Genomic DNA, 25,366 nt, shown 5'->3' on the forward strand with positions numbered 1-25,366 from the left:
GTGCACATCCTTGTGCGCTCACAGACACAGTTTGCTCCCTCTCAGTGCACAAATGACCTCTCGCCATGTATATTTCCGCTCGCGAGTCCCGTTCACGCGCGCGCTGCCATGTATATTTGCGCTCGCGAGTCCCGTTCACACGCGCGCTGCCATGTATATTTGCGCTCGCGAGTCCCGTTCACACGCGCGCTGTGGACCCAATGCGCGTGCACGGGTTGTGGCACGCTTTAAATGCCATACTCCACTCCACGTAGTCAGCCCCAGCCTGGCCGTGTTGATTACACACATCCTTAGGAAAATTCTAAATTCAATTCAAAAATATTTATTAATCCCAGAGGGGAATTAGAGTTTCAGTACACACAATTCTGAGATCAGACATACATACATAGACACATGACAAGAATTGGTGACTGTGGTCATTCGCAACCTGAGTCGCGCTACCGTAATAGATCAAGAGAGTTTATATGAGGATAGAGTCAGGGGGAGGGAAAAAAGGCACTTCAGAGTTACCCTCAACACTCGTTTTTTTGACTTAGCGTGACTGACATGACTGAGCGTATGGGCGGTCTCCAAAAATTGGCAAAACAAATTGGTGCGAAGATATCAGTGATGTCATGAGCGCATCTCCAAGCATGTGCGCGGAGAAGTCTGCTGTGTCTCCCTTAACCCTCCCACTGTCCAAATGGGTGTGACCCCGCGAGGAAAGTTGACCATTGAGCAGGATTGATGGTTTATCCCTTGGGTCCATGTAGCAGGGGAGAGGAGTGAGCACCACCTCACCCCTGCCACGTGGCCCTCAAGGGATAAACCATCAACCCTGCTCAATGGTCAACTTTCCTCGCGGGGTCACACCCATTAGGACAGTGGGAGGGTTCAATTTAACAAAGGCGGCGATGACCGGTGTTGCTTTTGGAGACTCTGACTGTGATTTTGCATCCTGCTCTGCTGTGTCTGTCCTGGCACAGCTGAAGCCCAGCAGCGCTGTCTGTGCATTTACGTGTGCGTGTGTGTGTGTGTGTGTGGGGGGGGGGGGGGGGTATTAAAGACTGGCCCTTGAGGGCTACAAATCAGCACGTTTTATTTGTTTCCCTGCTTAAACACACCTGATTTTAATCAGCCGGTGATCAACAGGCTCAACGGGTGATTCAGTCATTGATTTAAGGGTATTGGAGCAGGGAAACATCTAAAACGTGCTGGACTGCAGCCCTTGAAGACCAGCAGTAACTGTTCTGGGGCTCATTAGGCTTCCACTCACTGTGTGTGTGTGTGTGTGTGTGTGTGTGTGTGTGTGTGTGTGTGTGTGTGTGTGTGTGTGTGTGTGTGGTGTGTGAGTGCTCCTCAGAGAGACAGAGAAAAAGAGAGGGCTTCAGTCAGAGGCATGTTTACTCCTCAGTATCCAGAATGATAATGAATTGTGCACGCTGGAAGCCCCTGCTAGCTGATTCTATCCACCAATCAAAGGCTCCCCCTAATGGTAGGTATGAATTTGAGCCAGCCAATCAGTCAGCAGTGGGTGTGTTGGACCAGTTCAGCCTGAAGCCGACTGCCTTGGGAAGAGGACTGAAAAAGATGACCGGTCGCACACAGAAAAAAATCCAGGCTATACAGATGGGAACACTCCCTACCCCATCTAGGCAGAGTGGACCCAGCGCTAGCGTGGAGCCCTATCCAGTATGTCACACCCACCTTGGCCTGCATCCACAAAAGGTTTCTTTGAATTGGAATTCAGAATAAGAGAGAACAGAGCATGCCTCGGCTAGTAGAAGCTAACCATTAGCATTAGCAGCTCCACAACATGGTGAAACACATTCAGGCTTTTGTTATTTGTGGAGATAAAACATAAATTTAGCATTTTTAACCCAAAAAAAGAAGAGTGAACAAAGGTGGGGAAGAGTTGCTTTGCTGTCAGAGATAAGATGTTCGCAAATAATGCATATTAATGAGTTCCTCCAACTATACTCTACTTCCTGAAACAGGAGAGCCAGAGTTTTTTATTTTTTATTTTTTCACAGAAAGCGACTCACAAGGGTTACATTCATACTACAGACCACAGCAGATTTATTGAAATAATGAGTGTATGCTCACTGTAAAGAAACTAATGGCAGTTTTGATGCTGTGGCTGCATTTAAATCAACAACATGTGATCCAGATATCAGTGGCTCATTATTATCATTGTGGATGCTGACTCTCACACCTGATCTGCTGTGGCTTGCACCTCTCTAGCTAAGGGAGGAGTAAGAGGTCTGGCTTTCGGCCCTCCAAGCTGTGGTTACTCTACATGAGTCTCAGTGATGTGAGAAAGCAATGTCTGTCCTGTAGAAAAGACCAGATTCAGATTCAGATTTCAGATTTATTGGCCAAGTAAAATTACATTTACAAGGAATTTGTCTTCAGTAGATTGACTGATTTTATAATAATTTATCCTGGCTAAAATGAGATTATCATTTTTTTATTCACTTCAGACCATTCAGACAAATTAAAATCAAACATAAAATGAAATTCATTATTTAGGGTTTTTAGAGTTTCCTCTTTGGTCCTTAAAGGCGAATAGGGAGAAGCTCCAAGCTTTTCCTTGCCCTGTCCCTTAACATATCTCCATTTTCTAAATCCAAATAAACATCTGAACACATACACCATAAACAAAATCAATAAGCAACATTTTAATAATCACATTTACAAGAATTCATATAGACATTTATACATTTACATCTTAAATAAAATCTAAATCAAAATTAGAGCTCTACGTCTTTAATTGCTTTTCTTGCCAAGCCCTTAATGTCTATCATGATTCATTAGATATTTAGTAGTTTTCCATAAGTTTTCTTTTATTATTATTATTATTATTCTTTTATATAATATTATTTAGCTCTCTTTGTAGAATTAGCATAGTTTTAGTTTTAGTTTTTGTTATCACAAACTAAACGAGATTCCGCAGTTTCCTTAACCTGCAATGACCATATCTAAAGGTTTGATCATAAACCCACTCACTAGGGATGCTCCGATCCGATCACGCGATCGGAAATCGGGCCCGATCACGTGACTTTTAAAGGATCGGAATCGGGTGTTAAAGATCGGATTTAACCTTATAAAACAACAAGCATGACATTTTTAATCAATCTTGAGTTTCAAATTGAATAACAATGGCATAATTTTGTACCAAGTTTCACTTCCTCAATAGCGACATGACAACACCATACGGCAGCCGTAACGTCACACGTTTTAAAGCGGACCGTGGAATTCAGGCAGCAGTTAGCGAGCAGGTTAATGCTCGTCTCGCTCCAGGAGAGCAAAAATGTCAGCGGTTTGGAATCATTTTAAACTGCACTTTATTTGGGAGCCTTAAAGTAAAAGTTGAGCTCCATGTAGAGCACATGGAAGAGGTGATTTACCAGTTCTTTGCAATTTGATGTTGATGTTTTATACTTGAACGGTGAAGTTCGTACACCACTTTGATTAGGCATATCTTTTGTTCGTTTTAATAAACTAGTCAGTCAAAGGCCTAAGATGTATTTTATTTTGTTACCTGACTAAATTATGCAACTACCTCTTAGAGGTGGAGGTAAGCACTTTAATTTAACTTCTATTATTGTGTTGAGTTATTTTACAAACCTTTTCTACTTTTCTATAAAAACTAATTTGTTTACATATTGTTGCACCACTGATAAGCTACAAAGAGATAATTTTGTTTACTTGGTTTGAAGTGCTGCTGCACTAACAAAATGTTTCTACTTTCTTATGGTATCATGTTGGATGCAGTCATATAAATAATAATAATAATAATAATAATAATAATAATAATAAACCTAACAGGTCAATTTGGGTGCAGTCTCCCTTTTTTCTTGCTATTTTATTGTTATGTTTATGTTTATTTATTTGGCAGACGCTTTTATCCAAAGCGACTTACAGTTTATAACCTATAGGGCATGTTGTGATCTGTGGGGGAAACCGGAGTACCCGGAGAAAACCCACGCATGCATGGGGAGAACACGCAACTCCACGCAGAAAGGCCACTGCCGAGTTTCGAACCTGCAACCTTCTTGCTGCGAGGCAACAGTGCTAACCACTGCGCCACCATGCAGCCCATCATATTGTATTGCTGAAGTATCGGATCGGGACTCGGTATCGGCAGATACTCAGAATCAAATGACTCGGAATCGGATCGGGAGCAAAAAAATGTGATCGGAGCATCCCTACCACTCACTATATATATATATATATATATATATATATATATATATATATATATATATATATATATATATATATACCATCATAGTAATACTTCATCAATAAAAACATAGACTAGCTTAGATGTGGTTTATCTTCTCAATCTAAGATTTAGAGTGAATCATCAAGTCTTTGAAAAGTCACCTTTTCAGTGTGCAACTATATCTGTGTTTAAATGAATGTACCTGTATGCATAAATAATTTGCACATGTATTTTTGTCTCATTCTTTTTAACAACTGCTACTCCTATTCTACATCTATAATTAAATGTATTTTATATGGAATATTTTATAGTTTCTCTTTCAGAACAACTTGTAGAAAACCCCTTTGGGAGCACAGCCTTCCTTCCTTGTTTTCATAATGTTAAGCCAAGCATGAAGTGCAACATAAAAGACAATAAAAGAAGCATTTGCATTGAATGACTAACAGTCGGAGTATGTGGGAGACCTTCAGTGACCTAAATGCCATTGTTTTAGTCTGAAACCTGCATGGGTTATACAGCTTTTAAAGCCTAGTTATGGGATCCTTGCCGTTTCATAAAAATTCTAAATTACAAGTAATCCAGCAACGTCTAATTGAAAAAAAAATTTAACTGAGCAACAATCAAAAAGCAGTGGCACAGGAAAAGAGAAAGAAACTGAAAGGAGGAACAAAAGCCTAACTAAGGCCAGGAAGCCGTACAGTTCTTAAGAATGAGGTTTTCTTACTTCCCACTACACGGATTAACAAGGTCATCCATCCTGCCTTTGCATGCTAAACAGGCTTTCTTTCTTTCCACTGGCCATCTTGGCTCAACAATCTGTAAGCAAGCAGACCTCTACTTGGCGAGCTCTCTGGGCTCCGTCAGCCTGGAAGATGCAGCTTTCTGAACCCACTCAAATGGTGGCTACACTGGTCCTTCCCCAGCGGAGTCACACATAACAGCAGACAGCTCCTGTCCGCAGCAGCTCGGCTGCATACTGGCTTCCAGCTCTGCCAGTTTAGCTTTCTATTTCAGTCGGAGATCTGCTGGAATGTGGGCATGGCATAGGCAAGATCTGGAGAATGCAGGAATATGTTTTAGGACTTTCATACTTAAAGAGGAAATTTCATACTTAAATTCTGGAAATATCCAACAAAATGTTGTTGAAAATGAATCACCGTAAATCCTCTAATACAGGCCCGGGCCTGTATTTGACTCAAGCTCATCAAGCTCCAGGCCTTTATTGGAAGGAGGACCAGAATTAGAGGCAGGCCTCAATTTCTATTTGAGCAAAATGAACTAATGGTTCGCTGGAGTTTTTGACAATTAACTCATTCACCGCCAGCCGTTTCCTGATCACTAACGGCCTTCGCTGCCAGCGTTTCTCACCGTTTTTACTGTTTTTTTAAGAGTTACAGAACGTTGCGCGCTAGCATGATGTCGATGCCAAAACAACCTAAACAAAGAGGAGACTCACCTCTAACATCAGGAAGAAGCCGTGTGTTTCGAGCGTTATCCGTTCTTTCATAATCCGTTGTTGAATTGTGATCGGCAGACGCTTCTTCGGTTCGCGCCTCACTTTTTTTTACAGGAACGGCCCAAAACGATCTCCAAACACATGGATGGTCTGCTTCCTGATCATGTGATCTGTGACGTATGCGGATGAAGATCGGCTTCAGGGCTGAGATGTTTGTTCTCTCAGCGCGGGGGCTCGTTCCAAAGCTCAAACAGTAAAAAAATGCAAATGACGACTTTAGTCGTCATTGGCAGTGAATGAGTTAAAATTGCACCCACATTTTCAAAGTTAAACACATTTCTTTTAACAACGATAGTTTCTGCTTCAGCCCTTTCCCCCCTCCCCCTGCGCAGCGGCCGCAAACTCACTGATGCGCCTGCAGCCTCTCAGAGTTCCTGCTGCTCTAAACATTAAAATAATTATTTCATTTTCTGTTCCTCACTTCTGATTACCTTCAATGGTGTCTGTTTGTTGCAACCAGCAGGTACAAAAACTAACTTGTTTTATCTGACTATTTTTCTGTCCTGCCTGTTTATTATCTTCCTGCATCTCCTCTCAGTCCTAAAGAGAAACTGCTACCTGGGTTCATATATATTCACCTTATGAGTTACCTTTGAACTGCAGTTCTAAAAGATCTACCGACCACAAAAACAGCGGAGTGCTCGCTGGCCACATCAGTTAGGTGCGTCACCGAGGACAAAACGGGTGATGCGCCCTGGTCCGCAGCAGCGAAACGCATCAGGCACAAATAAAAGACAGAAAACATTAGAGGAAATGAGCCGACATGAACGATTGCGTGTTAAATTAGTTTTTGAGGTGGCAACACCTGATTTGATAATGTTACTGTGGCCGTGCTCAGGACGCAGATGTCTGGAGCGCGTCAACAATCAGAGCTTTGCATGCACAAGCTGGTTAAGGTTAGGATGGGGGTGAGGGGAATGTTAAATAGCAAGAGGGTAAACGTCACAATTTGGTTAAATGTCCATTTCACGGCGGGTGTCGTACCGGCGCTCTGGCACAGCGCGTTGCCTCCTGACACACAGGAGCTTGTCACCTGCTGACAGCAGGCTGCTGTCTTTTCCGTGGACTGCATCTTGCTGGTCATTATCACGTGACAGCGACTAGTCGATGACAGGCATAAAAAGTCACTATAGAGCGGTGAAGTCGACTAGTGACTAGTTCATACAACCCCTGCTACTGCTCCCCAGTGTTCTGCAGCATAATCAGCACGTTCTCTTTGAATTTGATATCAAATTTTTGCCTCCTCTTCGTCTCCGCACAGTTAAAGTTACCCTCGTGGTCTATCACTGGCAAATCAAAAGTGAGACGATGACACAACCGCCCCCCGTACTTGCTTGTTACCACATTCCACCCGGCCACAATAAAAAAACGGCCATTATTCACCTCCGCCGACTCCGACACCGGCCAAAATATGATACCCGGCAGTTCATTAAATACAGGCTAATATTAGAGGATTTACGGTAAATGATGCCCAGTTGTTGAAAAATATTGGCAGCTTTGTAACATATAACCATCAAAACCAGGTCTAAAATACATGGGAGCAGGTCTAAGTCTCTGGGCGATGCCGTGTTAGATGCCATGTTTCCTTCTACGGGAGCCCGTGAGGACAAAATGCATTTACTGATTTGTAACAAACTGTTACAAAACTTTCACCATTCATAAATGTTGTTTTACACAGGTACCCCTTCACTTGTTGCCAGTGATGAAAGCGAGTCTGACTTGCTCGTTATTTTACAAAAGTTTGCACTCCCCAGGACTTTTTGACCCTAATGAGCATCCGTTGGTTAGGTTTGCAAAACAAAAATGCTGCTTGCTTGCAATGATTTAGGTATCTACTGCCCCCTATCGCCAGGAAAGATACACACTGTCACTTTAATGTTTTCTATGTTAATTCTTCAAACAGGTGGTTAGTATTTACTTTCACTAGTCAAATGTGTGTCTACATGTTTGAAGAATATAATATATAAAATCCCATGCAAACTCTGCAGTATAACATGCATAAGAGAAACCGGATGTCAACTAAACACAAATAAGAGAACATCAACGAGAGAGCGAGAGGGAAACAAGTCAAATAAGAAGCAGAAAGTATAATAAAGAAATCGGCCGTAACAGACCACTACACAAGAGAAAATCATTTAATGGACTGAGACGGTTCATAAAAACAGAACAAAAATACAAAAGACAGATCAATGAAGGGATGGAAATAAGGAGACGTGGACACAAAACCATGAACAGAGACGATGGAGTATTGGATCATTAGAGGGCGACATCGTCCTCTGCTGCCTGCAGATAAAAGGAAGTGACGCCACCATCACCGGCAATCTCTGATGATGGCTAGAGCTACCAGCTGAAACGTGTCAGGTAAACAAATCATTTTTACTAAACTATGTAAGAAAAGAACAAGAACATGGATTATGAAGACAAACACAGAATAAATATACAAAAGACCTACTGAACTGTGATCTCAGGAACACACATTCACAGCAATCATCAGGTTCCCAGTGTGTCGCACTTAAAACAGTCCTGACAGAAACAGTCCTTGTCAATTTACCTGCCACCTCTCTCATTGGAAGATTGTCATTGTGCTCATAACCTGCTAGAAATAATGTCATGGATTTTATCAATATGTTTATCAATAACCCATTTCCCTGTAGTTGGAAAGAAAAAGGAGATAATAAACAGCAAGTCAAACAGTTATAACTGTGGCATAGTGTGTGTGTGTGTGTGTGTGTGTGTGTGTGTGTCATGCAGACATAGAGCAATACATTAACATTCAGTTGATTTAGTCCATGATCAAGAATTAATAAACATAAATTTTTCCATAACAAATCATTTTGTCATATCACTCACACTTAAATGTAGTCAAACATGTTCACGAATTTCTTTGCACAAAATTTGTCTCGCATAACAATTTCAGCAGTTTTATTCTTGACTTTTTCAGTACCTTCCAGACTGAGTCATGTCAGGGTTCTGTCACAAAACAAGCTGTTGCTGGCCACGCCCACCCAACCCTGAAACCAAACTGACAGAAACTGGCGGGACTTTTTTTTCTTTCACATTTGGAATGTTTATAGAGAAAGTAGAGACCCACATGACAGCACAAAGGATGCAAAAAGTGTGATTTGGTCTGCTTCAACAGTCACCTGTGACATGTGCGCATCTACTCATTGAATTTTGCCTCTTTACCTGCTTGACCTTTATGACATTGTGGCACAGAAACCTTAATTGGACCTGAGTTTGTGTGAAGAATATAATGCCATAGATTTTGTCTCTGCAGACGCAGCCGGAGAGTTCTGGTAATGCCTGTCAGCCCCGGTCTTCATCACCCGCTGAACATCCCTGCACCTGCAGAGATGTCGGCGTGTCCTTTTTGTTTTGTTTGCATGTCTTTTCTCTGCTGCCTAATGCACTCTGGAGAGGCAATGGAGGCCCACAGTGCAGTGCAAGTGGTGCATGGGTCTAGTGGGAGGTGTTAGTTTTCTTCACACAGAGCAGAAAGACAGAATTACAAAGCTGGGTTGTGGATATATGGGCTCCCTCTTTAGATGTGAATCTCTGTGTCAAAACAAATCTTTTTGGGAAAGTAGATGAGGGCATGGCCAAAAGAATGTAGACCTGAAATCAGCACAGGGCACGTAAACGATGTGGGAAACTATTACAGGCTTCTAACTGTTGCCGTACAGGCAAAGGACAAGCACCCTGAGAGTAAGGTGAGACCTTGTGGTGCACTCATGTGGCAGTAAACAAATAGTTGAAATAGTCTTTTATCACTAAGCCATTACTTTTTTTTCCCTCTCTGAAACATAAAGCTGGATAGGTCTTACTATCAGAGAAAAACTAATCTTTCTCTCTGGATACTTGCCAAAGTCTGAGGTCCCCAAGGAGATCTTGAAGGACTTTCTGCCTGTAATGTCTAGTTTTTCTCAGACAGGGACTAGCATCGAGTCCAACACCCGCTCAAATCTGATTTATAATGTTCAGAGAGAAAAGCATGGAAATCTCTAATAGCTTTGCTCACATCTGAGCGATGGCTGCACCAACTGTTCCAGCTAAGCTCCTCCTCAGACACGAGTTTCAGGAAAATGCCAGTTTTGCTGCCATGTTGACTTTGGAACAGGACAAGAGAGAAAGGAAGGAGACAGACTTCCAAGACGGTCGGCGTTGCTGTCTGCTGAAGGTGGGAGGTTTCCATTGGGCTGTCACCAAGCACGCTTATAACCGAGTGGTCACCAGACTTTTTAAGGGACTGTAACAATGGCTGCATGGTTTATTTGAATGTTTCAGTGTCCGGGTTTCACCAGATGCCTGTTAAAATCTTCATTTTTCATTTGCAATGATGAGAATGATGTTCTGGTTGCTCTACCAGATCATCAAGTGAATTCTATCTGATATCGTTGTCCCATCCATTCACATTCTTGGTTTCAACTCATTTGAAGTATGTGTGTGGGTTTTATTTTACTTAAAAGATGCAGAAATGCACTTCTACCTTCTTTAATCTTAGATAAGCAAAATCTATAGACAGCAGTCAGAGAAATTAGAGCTGGATGTTTGTGATGTTAAGCAGATGCTCTTTCCCCTCCGTCACAGATCTGCTTTATATCAGGAGTCCTGCTGTTGGAACTAATAGCAAAAGTGATTAAATGTTAGTCAAAAGTGGCCTGGAGCAGGATGTTGCTGCAACAATAAGTCGTGCTGTGAGGCCGGTGTCACATTTGTATTTCGGTAATGTTGGTAACTGATCACTGTGAGAAATCAGTTCTCTGATGTTTCACGCTAGATTTTTGTAATGTAGTTATGAATTTTTAAAAAGTCATTTTATTTATTAAAGGTGTGAAACGCTGAAAACCCGTTTTCTAAAATAGTCTGCTACACCGATCTCCAGCATCAGCTTCTGTTAGAATATAGACGGTGAAACTCTAGGATGTGAAACGCCTGACAGATCTACATCACACTGTCACTTAACATTCATGGACTCACCCATAGGGTGACTCATGACAGAGAAGACTGTTGTTGGTTTAGCGTCCAGTCGTGGCTAGTAGAACCTAACCATTAGCTTTAGCAACTCCACCCTACGGCAGAACTCCTCCAGGCTAATGTCTTTTGTGGAGGTAAAACATCCATGTTGCAGAGCAAACAAACTCAGAAGTAGAGTCTCGTTGGTGTTAGCCAATCAGAGGCTATGAATCTCAACTCTGATGTGGCTCCTTGGGCGGTGCCAGGCAGTAGCTTGGGCAGCTTAGCACCCCCACCCCACCCCCTGTTATGCTGATGCGCACCAGAGCTTTTTTCCCCCAGAGTACGATTTACAAGGCAATCATTCTTACTAGAGACCACTACAAATGTATTGATTAAACAAGTGAACCACATCTGTAATACAGGGGCGCCTCCAGAAAATTTTGATAGGGGTGGCCATATGGGGGCAAAGAAATTTTTGGGGTGGCACACCAAATTGGTCCTTGTGGTAACTCTGGGAGAGTTTAGCCTGTGGTGATGTGCATTGCTCCTTTATTCGTTTGTATTTAAAAAATAAAAATAAAAAAAACAGTACGTATCCAAAACATTTAACTTAAATTTTACAAACACAAATATTTCAGAAAAATACATTTCAATTATTTAAAATGTAAATCCAAATTTAATTTAGAAATGTATTTTTTTTTACGTTTATTCACCTGTGTTGCTGTGTTCACAAAAAAAACTATGGAGATAAAAACTTTTTTAAAATGTGAGCAGCAGAAACATATGTATTTTTTTTTATTCTGATTATTTCTTTTCTCATTAATTGTATTATTTTTATTTTGTTTTACAATTATGTCTTGAATAAACAAGATCAATATATGGCTTGACTGAACATTAGGATGATTTATTAACACTGGATTTTCCTTGGGGGGGATTTTCTAGGGGTGGCCATGGCCACCCCTTGGGGGCGCCCTTGCTGTACTAGAAAGAAAAATCAGTCAAAACCTGAAAAAGAAAAGAATAAATAAGTAATCATATTCATTTTTGTCATTTGTCTATAATGCCTACAATTACAGGCAGTTGGTTTTAAAGATGTGAGCCAAAATGGCTTTAAGTGACAGAGCCCAGAAATGGCTCATTCTGGAAGGTTCTGAAAATGTCTATAATAGAACTCTGAAATTGCTTTATTTAAGAGGGATTCTGTGCAAAGTAGTAAAAAAAAAGAGTTTTGTACCAACCATAAAACTATTAAAACTGTAAGTGAGAATTTGTCTCCTTTTAAGTAGGTGGTGGTTTCTAGATTTATTTAACATCAAATCTGTAAAAGAAAAACTTGGTTAATACAAATGAAAATAATTTTACTTGAAAGCTTTTGATTAACTATGATTTCTGTTTGTCCTCTCATTGGTTAACATCTTAAACTGAACAACAGGATGCACAAGACCAAGACACGCTACATAAAAATAAATATTTGGACAGTAACATCTTCAAGGGGAATTGAGATTTTAGCATTTTCTGAAAACTCTCTCCTGTTGCTATAGTAACTCATACCAGTGTTGTAATAGGCTGGACATGTAAATCTGTCGGGGTGATTCAGACCCTCTTGAATTGTTGTCACAGTGGCTGTGACCCCTGCTGACCTCTGCGTGAGGTTTTCCTTCCGCCTCTGCTGAGATCCACCGACAAGGCTTCCCGTCACCACATGGACTAAAACAGAAGCCTGTGGTGCATTTAAATGCCAATGTGAAACAGATGTGGTCACTGAATGCCTTTGGCTGTTTTCAAAGCTGAAATCAGAGAAGTGAGTACGTGACCTGGTGGGCATTGCTGCTGTAATAAATGATCAAATGAGATATTTCTATATGATGGTATTATGACACAGAATTACCGTGAGAGAGGGACGAGGATTTTTCCCACCATTCTTGTGGTTTTTAAGGATGCTTTTTGACTTGAGGTGGAACGAGACGGGCTCAGAAAAACTGACAGGAAGCAAAAACCTCAGGAAAGTGAGGTTAGATGGTGGCACAATAAAAAGCTGCAGTTCCAGACTGGCTGTGTATTTTCTACTCCTTCTGTGGTCCTCGTCATGGGAACCATCATTAAATGTCTGCTGGAAACAGAGCTTCGCTGAACCACCAACAGGAGCTAGGATTGGTTTGAAGTGAGAATTAAGGGATTATGGTTAAAATTGCAAACTTCCTCACCCACCAACACAGTCACAAATGGCTTTAAAAAGGCACTTGTGTGTTTTGTGGGCGTGTTTAACAGCTGGAGACTGTTCTCTGCAGAAATCTGTATGGATGAAAAAAAGCACCTTAGCACCCTCTTGTGAAACTGTTGTGCATCACAAATCAGCTCCATTTCTGTTTGTCATTTTGTATTTCCACACAAACGTGTTTTATTAATGAAAGGTATTTACAGTGTTTGCCTGTTTTGTGTGTAGCTGGCAGGCCTGGGGTGAGACATGGCTGAACCACGGCGGGAAAGCACCAGCAGCCTGCAGAGGAAGAAACCTCCCTGGCTCAGGCTGGACATTCCCACAGCTCAGATGTCACTAGACGAGCCTCCTACTTTTGTTCAGGTGCTCTCTCACCCTCTCCGTTGATGAATGCCTCTCTCAGTATTTATCACCCTTGTCACTGGCTGTATGGCGTGATTTGTGTTTACATTCGCTCAATGCATGCTTTCCTGTGTAGCCGGTGAAGAGGCAGGGGTTCCTCCGCAGCGTCAGCATGCCGGTGGAGCCTTCACACTTCCAGTCTCCACCACGTGACCTGTTTGACACCCGGCGGCCTGTCTTTCAGCGCCAGTCATCCATTACTCAGACCATAAAGAGGTAGGAGGGACAATAAAACCACTTGAGACCTAAAGTAGTAAACATAATTTCTAATTCACCTGGGGGAGATTGAATAAGTACACCAATATCTGTGTCAGACTGCAGCTTGCAGCTGGTATAGCTCTGACATCCTGTGCCCATCATTGAGTTTCCTGATTACTGCAGTCTCTCGTTGCTCTTTTCCAAATGTCACAACACTTTGTGATTAGCTTCTTGTTGCAATCTAATCTTCAATGACTTTACTAATTTTTCAAATCCAAAGAAACTGATGAAAACCCGCTTTGCTTCCTCTGCATGATGACAGCACTGCCCAGCTGCAGTTTTCTGTTTCACTTCCTGTTTTTGTCTCTTGTTTTCTTCTCCTTCTCCCTGTCCTGTCGTCCCACCCTGTCCTGCCTGGGTCACAGCAGCAGGAGAGTGCACTTTGAAAGGATTAACACTGTGCCCGTTAAGGGGCACCGGGCTGCACGGCGCAGCACCAGGAAGCACCATTCCCTCTCCAGAACTCTGCTCAGGTACGATAGGAAGTTTCAAGGTCTCATTGACACCTAAACTATCCACTATAGTAAACAAGGACATGTTCTCCTAAGTCACTGGTTGCTGCTTCTGAGTCATTCACTACAAAGGCTACTCTGTAATAGCCTGGCCTGCCAGACTCGTCCTCTGCTTAATTCTGCACAGAGAACTACTTCCCATAAGGAAGCATGAGGCTGGCCGGTCAGGCTAACTCTGTAAATGAGTCTTAAGAGAACATGAAACCCAAAGTTATTTATTTTTCTTTCAGAGGTACAAAGACTCATCCTGGTTGTTTGAGGGGTCTCTTATTTCCTTAAAAACTCGTTTAAATGGTTCCAGCACAAGTTGTTGTTGCAGCCGTGTAATGGTGCTTGTTAGTGAACCAGGCCAGCAGTTGATAGATATCATGCCACACCTGATGGCCTGCTATTAGGTCAGGGTAAATAATCAGACTCCTGGAAGAGTTGTGTTGGTGCTGACAAGCAGGCTCACAGTTTATTCTAATGCATCAGCTGCTTCCCTCCGTGCTGATGGGTGTTTTGAGGGCTTAGAGACTCGTACCGTTCTTTTTGCAGCCTGTAATTAGTGAAGAAACGGTCTCGCTTTTCTGAGCTTTCCTTTGAAGAATGTTTTAACTTCCACTTCCTGACCTTGGGGAGCAGTAACTGTTCTGGGGCTCATTAGGCCTCCACTCACTGTGTGTGTGTGTGTGTGTGTGTGTGTGTGTGTGTGTGTGTGTGTGTGTGTGTGTGTGTGTGTGTGTGTGTGTGTGTGTGTGTGTGTGTGTGTGTGTGTGTTCTTGTGTGCGTGTGTGCATGCATGTGTGTTCTTGTGTGTGCATGCGTGCGTGCATGTGTGTTCTTGTGTGTGCGTGCATGCGTGCATGCATGTGTGTTCTTGTGTGTGCGTGCATGCGTGTGTGTGCGTGCGTGCATGCATGTGTGTGTGTGTTCTTGTGTGTGTGCATGCATGCATGTGTGTGTGTGTTCTTGTGTGTGTGCATGCATGCGTGCATGTGTGTGTTCTTGTGTGTGCATGCGTGCGTGCATGTGTGTGTTCTTGTGTGTGCATGCGTGCGTGCGTGTGTGTGTGTGTGTGTGTGTGTGTGTGTGTGTGTGTGCATGCGTGCGTGCATGCATGTGTGTGTTCTTGTGTGTGTGCATGCGTGCATGCGTGCATGCATGCATGTGTGTGTGCGTGTGTGTGTGTGTGCGTGCGTGCGTGCGTGCATGCATGCATGTGTGTGTTCTTGTGTGTGCGTGTGTGCATGTATTTGTGTGCGTGTGTGCATGTGTGTGTGCGTGTGTGTGTGTATTTGTGTGTGTTCTTGTGTGAGTGCATGTGTGTGGGCGTATGTGTGATTGTGTGTGTGTGTGTGTGTGTGTGTGTGTGTGTGTGTGTGTGTGTGTTCGTGCATGTGTGTGTGTTGGGGCCAGTTTAGAAAAATTAAATCTGATTTAGTTACAGCATCAGAACTCGTCTAATCTGACTTTTGTTTTCTCTTCATGGATTTGAGACAGTGAGTGTTTCTGTAGAAAGAAGACATGCATAATCATGCCTACACTCACTCCCTCTCTTGCACACTATTTGCACCATCTAGCATCTTTGTACCAACTGGGAAATGTGGTTTTACAACCCACCATATTTCAGCAATCACCTCTGAAAAGTGAGATGCCCTAGCCGTTTTTGGTGAATTACCTGACCGGTGTGTGTTGGTGGCATTAGGGGGACAGCAGACTGGTTTGGGGTCAGTAAGGACGGAGACACCACCCAGAAATGGCAGAGGAAAAGCCTGCGACACTGCAGCATGCGCTATGGAAAGCTGAAACCACAGGTGATCCGGGAGATGGATCTGCCGAGCCAGGACAACATCTCCTTGACCAGCACTGAGACCCCCCCACCTCTCTATGTGCCCTCCTCACAACATGGAATGCAGAAGGTAAAGAGAAAGGGGCTGTTCTGCTACCAGTCCTCCATTTTTAGATGAAATTTTGCCCAAACTTGTGTTTTCACTGTGAAATTGTATAACTAAACACATTAACAGTATATTATGACCACAAGCTCTTGTTTGTGTTGGTAACTAGAGCTTTCATTCATCTCCAGATTGTGGACCCGTTGGCGCGTGGAAGAGCCTTTCGAATGGTGGAGGAAGTGGATGGCTACAGCGTGCCTCAGACCCCCATCACTCCGGGAGCTGCGTCCCTCTGCTCCTTCACCAGCTCCCGCTCAGGTCTCAACCGGCTGCCTCGCCGACGCAAGAGGGAATCTGTGGCAAAGATGAGCTTCAGGGCCGCAGCAGCACTGGTCAAGGTGAACGAAAGGAGCAGAAAAAGCAACAGCATGCTAGATGTGGCGGTTGGCACAAAATTGAAAATCTAAGGAGAAATTTAGTGATATTTCTGTATTTCTAACTGAAGATGTGTACACGATTGTTATGTCTTCAGGGACGCTCGCTACGAGAGAGCACTTTGAAACGGGCTCAGAGGCGGAGCTTCACCCCGGCCAGCTTCATGGAGGAAGACGTGGTTGACTTTGCTGATGAGCTGGACACATCTTTCTTTGCCAGAGTACGGCAGGAGCAGTCTTGTTTCTGTTTTGCACGTTTAATCTAAGAAATCTAAATCCCGGACAGATGGTAACATTTTGTTTTCTCTTTACCCATAACTGTGTGTCGGCGTCCCCAGGACATCATGATGCACGAGGAATTGTCCACATACGCAGACGAGGTGTTCGAGTCTCCATCTGAGATGGCCATCAAAGAGACAGACCCCGACTCCAAGAAGGATGAGAAGGAGCTGACGGGCAGCGCCTTGGACAAGACCGAGCTGGAGAGAAGTCACCTCATGCTGTGAGTCCCTAAGGACAGAAAGCTTGTGGTCTTTTGTTTTTAAAAGCAAAATCTGATGTTTTTACAAGAAAATGCAAATAATATCAAACTTGTTGAAAAGAAAAAGTCCTGAGAAATAAAGATGAATAAAAAGATAAATACCATTTTTTTAAAGCACGTCTTTCATTAGGTGGTTGTGATTGTTTCTAGACCTCTGGAAAGAGGATGGCGTAAAGCCAAAGAAGGAACTCCAGGACCACCAAAGGTGCCGTTGCGTCAGGAGGTGGTGAGTGTTCATGGACAGCGGCGTGGACAGCGCATCGTTGTACCTGTCAAGAAGCTCTTTGCCCGAGAAAAGAGGCCTTATGGTTTGGGCATGGTAGGAAAGCTCACCAACCGCACCTACCGCAAGAGAATCGACAGCTATGTCAAGAGACAGATCGAGGACATGGACGACCACAGGTACCGCGCTTCACATTTGTCTCTCAAATATTTGGCGACTCTTAAAAATGAAGTGCAGCTTTTGAAAATGCTTCTCTTTTAGGCCTTTTTTTACGTACTGGATCATCTTTGTCCACTTACTCATCACTATATTGGCTGTATGCATCTACGGGATCGCACCAGTGGGCTTTTCTCAGCATGAAACTGTAGATTCTGTGAGTGGCAAACATTTTCATACATATTTACAACATTTTTTACTTCAAATAACTGTTTTTAATACTAACATGTTCCTTTTAACAACCGGATGTGGCTGGATTTAGGTTTTAAGAAACAAAGGAGTGTATGAAAATGTCAAGTTTGTGCAGCAGGAGAACTTTTGGATCGGGCCCAGTTCAGTAAGGACCTCCTTTCACCTCGTTGCAGACTGATTTAAACAATCTTATTTGCTCACTCACTTTTTTTTTTCATCCATTGTAGGAAGCCCTGATCCACTTGGGGGCCAAATATTCTCCATGCATGCGACAAGACAAGCAGGTGCACAATCTCATCAGGGAAAAGAGAGCTGTTGAACGCAACTCTGCCTGCTGTGTTCGGAACGATCGCTCTGGCTGCGTCCAGACTTCAGAGGAGGAATGCTCGGTCTGTAAAAACATCCACGTCTTTATTCCACACATCTATGAGAGGCAGCTGTGGGCTCTCTGATCCTCTCTGTTTACATTTGTAGAGTACTCTAGCTGAGTGGGTGAAGTGGCCGAAGCATCCCAGCACTCCCCAGTTAAATGGTAAAGACAGGCAGTACGGCTCCGTGTGCCACCAGGACCCAAGGTAAGGCCCAGGTTTTTAAATGAAGCTTAAAATTTCACATTTACTTATGAAACATTTATTTTTCTACTTGCAGGATATGTTTGGAGCCTGCGTCGGTGTCGCCTCACGAATGGCCTGATGACATAACAAAGTGGCCTGTGAGTAATTTCAAATCCTGCAGACTGTTTAGGATGTAAACATCTAGATTCGAGTTGGGAAATAAGCAGATGTCTTAAGTAATCCCATTCTGTCCCGCTCTGAACTTGAGACAGTTCTCCACACCTTCATCTCCTCACGCTTAGACTACTGTAACTCTCTTTTCACGTGTCTGAGCAGAACCTCCCTGAACCGTCTACAGGTGGTTCAGAACGCCTGTGCTCGGCTTCTGACCAAGTCCTCCAAACACACCCACATCACCCCGCTTCTCCTCCAGCTTCACTGGCTGCCAGTCAACTTCAGGGTTCATTTCAAGATCCTGGTTCTGGTCTATAGGGCCTTACATGGACAAGCACCATCTTACATTGGTGATCTTCTTAGTCTCTACACCCCCAGCAGGTCCCTGAGGTCCAGCGATCAAAGCCTACTGGTTGTGCAGCACCAGGCTAAAGACCAAAGGTGACAGATCATTTGCTGCTGTGGCCCCCAGACTCTGGACCTCTCTCCCCCTGAGCCTGAGATCAGTGGACTCAGTGGTCTCCTTTAAAAAGCAGCTGAAGATTCACTTGTTCAAGCTGGCTTTTGTATGACCTTCTTCACCTCTCTCGCTTTATTCTGCTCTCCCCACCTATTCCACCTTCCTCAGGATCCACTGATTTCCCTCTTTCCTGTTCACTCTCTCTCTTTCTTAACATTTTTTTAATCACAATTGCCTATTTATGCTCATTTTAATATATTTTTAAACATTTTCTAAATGCTTTTTTATATTTTTACAATTTTTGTTTTTTGTGAAGCGCCTCATGATTTTTATCTTGAGGCGCTAGAAATGATATTTTCTTCTTCTTCTTCCTCTTCTTCTATTAATGTTTTACATCAAGTCTTTGTCACAGGATAAGTGTGATGCACAATTACCAATAAAGCTAAATCAGGTCAGAAGATGCAAAAGGAGACATTCCAATTCGATGTAAAGAAACTCATTTTTCATCTGTGTCATTCCTAAGAAATACAAACCAGCCAACCCATGCATTCTGTGACTTCACCTTTTGGCTTTTAGATCTTGAGGCCACAACAATCAGCTAAATTAGGTTTTTAGGTGTTAAGTCATTTTACTACAAAACCTAAAGTACGAGCATTTTTTAAATAGACTGAATTAAAAGAGGCAGACGTAACCCAACACTGAAACTTTTGTTTACTGTTAGTGCACAGTGTTGGGAGTAATGCGGTACAGAAGTAATTAATTACTGTAATGCATTGCTTTTTGTTGTAATGTGGTAATGTAAGGCATTACAGGGAAAGAAAATGGTAATATTTACTCGGTACAATTGTCAGTAACGCGGTAATTACAATGCATTTTAAACCCAGAATCAAGATGCGTTTCTTAAAAATTCAAATTGCGGGAAACCCAAAAAAAGTTCCAGTATCTGCATATATTACGTCATTTATGGACTCAGCTTTGCAGGCAGAGAGGACGTAGTGGTACCGGCTCAACTACTCCAGCTGCGTCCTCCACGCGGCCGCTGTAACATTCACAACATCGCTCCACTAAAAGAAAATAATTCACCTGCGATCGTTCATATCAGCGCATGTTCTCTGGTATTCTGTACTTTTCTGACGTTCATCTGAGTTAATCTGTGCCCCGGTGATTTTAACTCATTGCTGCTGGAGCGCCGCGCATGTGAAGATCCCTTTGGCTGATCGTTAGAAAGTAGGAAGTCTAGGAAACAGTTTTTTCTGGAAGACGGAGAGAACATGCAGCATGCAGGACGGTTAGAGAGAGAAAGGGCAGGAAATTATTCAAATAAAAGATAGAAGGTAGATTTATCCCCAATACTCATTTTTACCAGTGAAAAGCAATAATATATAAGCATTTAATATTTATACATGTGATAGAATCAGATCACCCCAGAAGTCAGTCCCACATCCAGGGCCGTATCAAGGCATTTGGGGACCAAGGCTAAATAGACTTGGAGCCCCCACCACCTCACTCACCGCTCAGTTAATCTAAGATGGCAGCGTGCTGAGAGTACAGATTGTTGTTTCATTTATTTCATAAACAATCCTTCTAAAGATCTGTTTTTAACAGCAATCCTAGCTCAGACACCGCATCACCTTCCACCGGATGTGTCATGAGTTCAACAGGCATCAGATTACCAAACTCATACTGAAGTTGTTTTGTTGAAAGTAACTTAGAGTAATGCAAAAGTAGTGTAATGCCTTACATTTTAAAAACAGTAATATTGTAATGTAATGAATTACTTTAAAATGAGGGTAACAAGTAATAAATAATGTATTACAGTTTCAAAGTAACTTGCCCAACACTGTTAGTGCATCATTGTACCTGCATGTAAAATGCTCCAAATCCACCAAGAGGCTCATCTACTACTTTTCTGTTCTGGTTGTCAGATTTGTACCAGGTACAACACAGGAAACCACACCAACCTGCCTCACATAGACTGCACCATCACAGGCCGACCCTGCTGCATCGGAACCAAAGGAAGGTGAGGAGTGCTGTAGAAATCAACTTAGCTCGACACGTTTGTTATTTGTTGTAGCAACTCCTTATGGAAATACATTTTCACATATTTAGAAAGATATTTCCTCTTTAATGGTTGTAAGAAAGATGCATTTAGAGGAAAGTATTTGAGTTCCTAACAAAATCTTCCCTGCCAACGTCTCTTTGTTGAGCTCCCGTACAGCAGGTGCTGCTAATTAGTTGCTGGATTAGCGGCACCTGTGAGAGCTGACCCCGCTCCAAAGGTTTGAATGCTTTGTTAAGTTTATAATTAGCTAAATTGTTGATTATCTTCATTCTTAGTTGATCTAATTTAATAAAAGACACCAAACTAAAGTCAAAATCTTTTTGGCCGGCATCTGTCTCTGATGCAACCCATGGATGTGGTTTCCTTACAGATGTGGCTCAGAGGAGAGAAATAACCAATCAGACACACTTCCTCAGGGTTTGACTGGAGTGTTAAAAAAGCTTGAAGCTGGACTGATCTCAGACGACATGGCTCTGATTCATGACTGTTGCTTTTGTTTCTTTAAGGTGTGAAATCACATCCAGGGAATATTGTGACTTCATGAAGGGCTACTTTCACGAGGAGGCGACGCTCTGCTCTCAAGTAAGCAGCCCCACCAACCACACTACAGTTTGCATATTTTAATGAAAAAGAAAATAACTAATTAAACGACGAGAACCCCTAAAAACACGTATGGACCTTGTCTGATTATTGATTACCAAATGGCGCGTGCATGTTCCACATACTGCTCCCTAGACTCACCTGCTGTGTCTGTACACAGGTGCATTGCATGGACGATGTCTGTGGACTGCTGCCTTTCCTCAACCCGCTGATTCCAGATCAGTTTTACAGACTCTGGCTCTCTCTCTTCCTGCACGCAGGGTGAGTCATCAGTTGGCAGAATCTGTGAAAGAGATTTAGCTTGTTCTGGTAAACTTCAAAAACAGGACAAAACATACCCAAATCTTGGAAAGTACCAAGTTAGTAATAAATACCATTCAGATGAATAATCAGTGTGTTTTTATACGGTTTTATGCATCTCGTCTGAGTTTTTACTAAAAGTTTCAAATGTAAGATTTTCAAATGCAAAACTGACTGTTTTACATTTTTTTATCTAACAAAAGAAGCAAAAATAGAAATATGTAACTAATATTTGTAAAAATAGATTTAATAGAAACTACTCTTGTATTTAGTGTCTTGTCTTACTAGATTATTTTGTTTTGTAATCTTGATTACTCTTCTCTGTCCTGAGCTGTGGTAACACACACACACACATCTCCCCCTTGTGCGATCAGTAAATACTTATCTTAGCTCTGTGTGTAGGCTCGTTCTAAAACTGTAGTATCCAACTCTTCAAAATGTAACCATGGTGATAAACGCAGACAAAAGGTGAATCATTCATTCCTACTGGAGACCACTGCAAATGTATAACACAAAAGTAAATCTATTATAAGGCTGAAAATGCACAATTTAAATAGGAAGGGGAGAAAACATCTAGCAAAATAAATCAATTACAACACACACACACACACACACACACACACACACACACACACACACACACACACGACTGGCAGTGAGTCCTTGAAAGAGAAACCTTTATTAAAAGATCAGAATCGATATCGGTCACATGCACAGAGGCTGACTCTGGTTTCCTGGAAGTTCATAAACCACCAAAAGATAAATGGTAAATTGGAAATATCAAAGTTTTTCACTGCTTGTGTTACAAGTTTGCGACCAAACCAGTTTGTGTGGAGGTGTAGTAAATGACTCCAGCCACCCGGCCCATCACTCCCAGTTCTGTCCTGCATTCGCTCCAGCGGGCTAACAGCGTTTCAGCGTGTCAGTCAGGGCGAACAGATTCCTCACACTTAAGAAGAGTAGTCCTCCATCGATGTCATCTGTTGCCGTCTCCTGGATAATTACCAGAGTGGCCTCTCTACGTGAACCCATTAAGCTTCAGTCAGATGGAGGCTGATTCTGCTGAAGTGCAAAGTCATCCCTGCTTCTAGAGGTGGGCCTGTTCTCAACAGAAGGATTAGCCTCTCTGCACGTGCTGTCAAAGTCACGTTCACACACACACACACACACACACACACACACACACACACATGAACTTGTGTCTGTTTGTCCTCCCAGGATCCTTCACTGCCTGGTTTCGGTGGCGTTCCAGATGACTATCCTGAGAGATTTGGAGAAACTGGCAGGCTGGCTGCGCATCTCAATTATTTACATCCTCAGTGGCATCACTGGGAACTTGGCTTCAGCCATCTTCCTGCCCTACAGAGCCGAGGTGAAACGGCCCCAGACTGTGTGAAATCCACCAGATATTTATAATTCATATGATGCGTTTGTGTGAGGGATTATTATAAACGAACGTTTTGTTGTGCCTCTGTCTCAGGTGGGCCCAGCAGGCTCTCAGTTTGGGATCCTGGCCTGCTTGTTTGTGGAGTTGTTTCAGAGCTGGCAGATCCTGGCTCAGCCCTGGAGGGCCTTCACCAAGCTGCTGTGTGTGGTGCTTTTCCTCTTTGCCTTTGGACTGCTACCATGGATCGACAACTTTGCCCATATTTGTGGCTTCATCTCCGGCTTCTTCCTGTCCTTCGCCTTCCTTCCCTACGTCAGCTTCGGCCGCATGGACCTGTACCGCAAACGCTGCCAGATCATCGTCTTCCTGCTGGTGTTTGTTGGTCTGTTTTCAGGCCTTGTGGTGCTCTTTTACGTCTACCCAATCAAGTGCGAATGGTGCGAACTGCTCACCTGCATCCCCTTCACAGACAAGTTTTGTGAGAAGTATGACCTGAACGCTCACCTACACTGAAGCAGAGGCGCGGGGTGAGTGGAAACAAGATGGAGGAGTGTTTTCTCTGTGAACGAAAATGGTTGTTTTCTTTTACTGTGTTATGGATACCTGTACTCCTCATAAGGACTTCCTTTACTTTCCTGTTTACAGGCAGCCGTTGTCAGTCCTTTACTGTCTAGTGAAACAAAGCTATGGCCCTTCAGTAACTCATCACGGTTTAACTTTACTCGAGAGGCAGCGCTGGTACAAGGAGGATGCTTTTCTACATTCACAATCTGAGAAAACTACATTTTTCTGATGATTCAGGCAACCTCACAGCAGAAGCAGGGACAAAACTCTTTATACCTTTGGTGCCTTCTTGATAAATGTTCCAACTACTGCCATATTTTTGTTACATTATGCTGAGCACTCGAATGTTTCCTTTGTTTATTGCTTCTCGAGAAGTGATTATTGTTTTGGTCACGGTAGTGTTTTAGCTACCCGTCTACACTCGTGTAACTGAAAACAGTAAAGAAAAAACCCTGAAAAATGTCTGCTGCTTTTTTTTTTTATTCTGAAGATACAGTGGGGCAAAAAAGTATTTAGTCAGCCACCGATTGTGCAAGTTCTCCCGCTTAAAATGATGACAGAGGTCAGTAATGTACATCATAGGTACACTTCAACTGTGAGAGACAGAATGTGAAAAAAAAATCCATGAATTCACATGGCAGGATTTTTAAAGAATTTATTTGTAAATCAGGGTGGAAAATAAGTATTTGGTCAATAACAAATTCAACTCAATACTTTGTAACATAACCTTTGTTGGCAATAACAGAGGTCAAATGATTACTATAGGTCTTTACCAGGTTTGCACACACAGTAGCTGGTATTTTGGCCCATTCCTCCATGCAGATCTTCTCGAGAGCAGTGATGTTTTGGGGCTGTCGCCGAGCAACACGGACTTTCAACTCCCTCCACAGATTTTCTATGGGGTTGAGGTCTGGAGACTGGCTAGGCCACGCCAGGACTTTCAAATGCTTCTTACGGAGCCACTCCTTTGTTGCCCGGGCGGTGTGTTTGGGATCATTGTCGTGTTGGAAGACCCAGCCACGTTTCATCTTCAAAGCTCTCACTGATGGAAGGAGGTTTTGGCTCAAAATCTCACGATACATGGCCCCATTCATTCTGTCCTTAACACGGATCAGTCGTCCTGTCCCCTTAGCAGACAAACAGCCCCAAAGCATGATGTTCCCACCCCCATGCTTCACAGTAGGTATGGTGTTCTTGGGATGCAACTCAGTATTCTTCCTCCAAACACGACGAGTTGAGTTTATACCAAAAAGTTCTACTTTGGTTTCATCTGACCACATGACATTCTCCCAATCCTCTGCTGTATCCATGTGCTCTCTGGCAAACTTCAGACGGGCCTGGACATGCACTGGCTTCAGCAGCGGAACACGTCTGGCACTGCAGGATTTGATTCCCTGCCGTTGTAGTGTGTTACTGATGGTGACCTTTGTTACTGTGGTCCCAGCTCTCTGTAGGTCATTCACCAGGTCCCCCCGTGTGGTTCTGGGATTCTTGCTCACCGTTCTCATGATCATTTTCACCCCACGGGATGAGATCTTGCGTGGAGCCCCAGATCGAGGGAGATTATCAGTGGTCTTGTATGTCTTCCATTTTCTGATAATTGCTCCCACAGTTGATTTTTTCACACCAAGCTGCTTGCCTATTGTAGATTCACTCTTCCCAGTCTGGTGCAGGTCTACAATTCTTTTCCTGGTGTCCTTCGAAAGCTCTTTG

At 43.0% G+C, this 25,366-nt stretch overlaps 1 protein-coding gene across 4 annotated transcripts in view; it reads left to right on the plus strand.

The window, feature by feature from the left end:
- rhbdf1a (rhomboid 5 homolog 1a (Drosophila)) overlaps positions 1-24,113 on the plus strand; it is a 41,549-nt gene extending 17,436 nt beyond the window's left edge. For 2 of the 4 annotated variants that reach the window (XM_015948567.3, XM_015948568.3), the window contains exons 2-19: positions 13,126-13,263; positions 13,379-13,518; positions 13,926-14,033; positions 15,760-15,973; positions 16,138-16,344; positions 16,479-16,601; positions 16,719-16,882; positions 17,072-17,323; positions 17,406-17,517; positions 17,623-17,697; positions 17,780-17,941; positions 18,027-18,127; positions 18,201-18,264; positions 20,666-20,760; positions 21,309-21,384; positions 21,563-21,663; positions 22,921-23,074; positions 23,183-24,113. In XM_015948567.3, coding sequence (XP_015804053.1) covers positions 13,147-13,263; positions 13,379-13,518; positions 13,926-14,033; positions 15,760-15,973; positions 16,138-16,344; positions 16,479-16,601; positions 16,719-16,882; positions 17,072-17,323; positions 17,406-17,517; positions 17,623-17,697; positions 17,780-17,941; positions 18,027-18,127; positions 18,201-18,264; positions 20,666-20,760; positions 21,309-21,384; positions 21,563-21,663; positions 22,921-23,074; positions 23,183-23,602 — 2,685 coding nt within the window. In that variant the 5' untranslated portion in view covers positions 13,126-13,146 and the 3' untranslated portion in view covers positions 23,603-24,113. The remainder of the gene's footprint in view (positions 1-13,125; positions 13,264-13,378; positions 13,519-13,925; positions 14,034-15,759; positions 15,974-16,137; positions 16,345-16,478; positions 16,602-16,718; positions 16,883-17,071; positions 17,324-17,405; positions 17,518-17,622; positions 17,698-17,779; positions 17,942-18,026; positions 18,128-18,200; positions 18,265-20,665; positions 20,761-21,308; positions 21,385-21,562; positions 21,664-22,920; positions 23,075-23,182) is intronic. The other 2 variants (XM_015948569.3, XM_015948570.3) reach the window with 2 other exon arrangements.
- Positions 24,114-25,366: the final 1,253 nt, after the last annotated feature.

Source organism: Nothobranchius furzeri, chromosome 5, assembly GCF_043380555.1.
Source record: "Nothobranchius furzeri strain GRZ-AD chromosome 5, NfurGRZ-RIMD1, whole genome shotgun sequence".
NCBI lineage: Eukaryota > Metazoa > Chordata > Actinopteri > Cyprinodontiformes > Nothobranchiidae > Nothobranchius > Nothobranchius furzeri.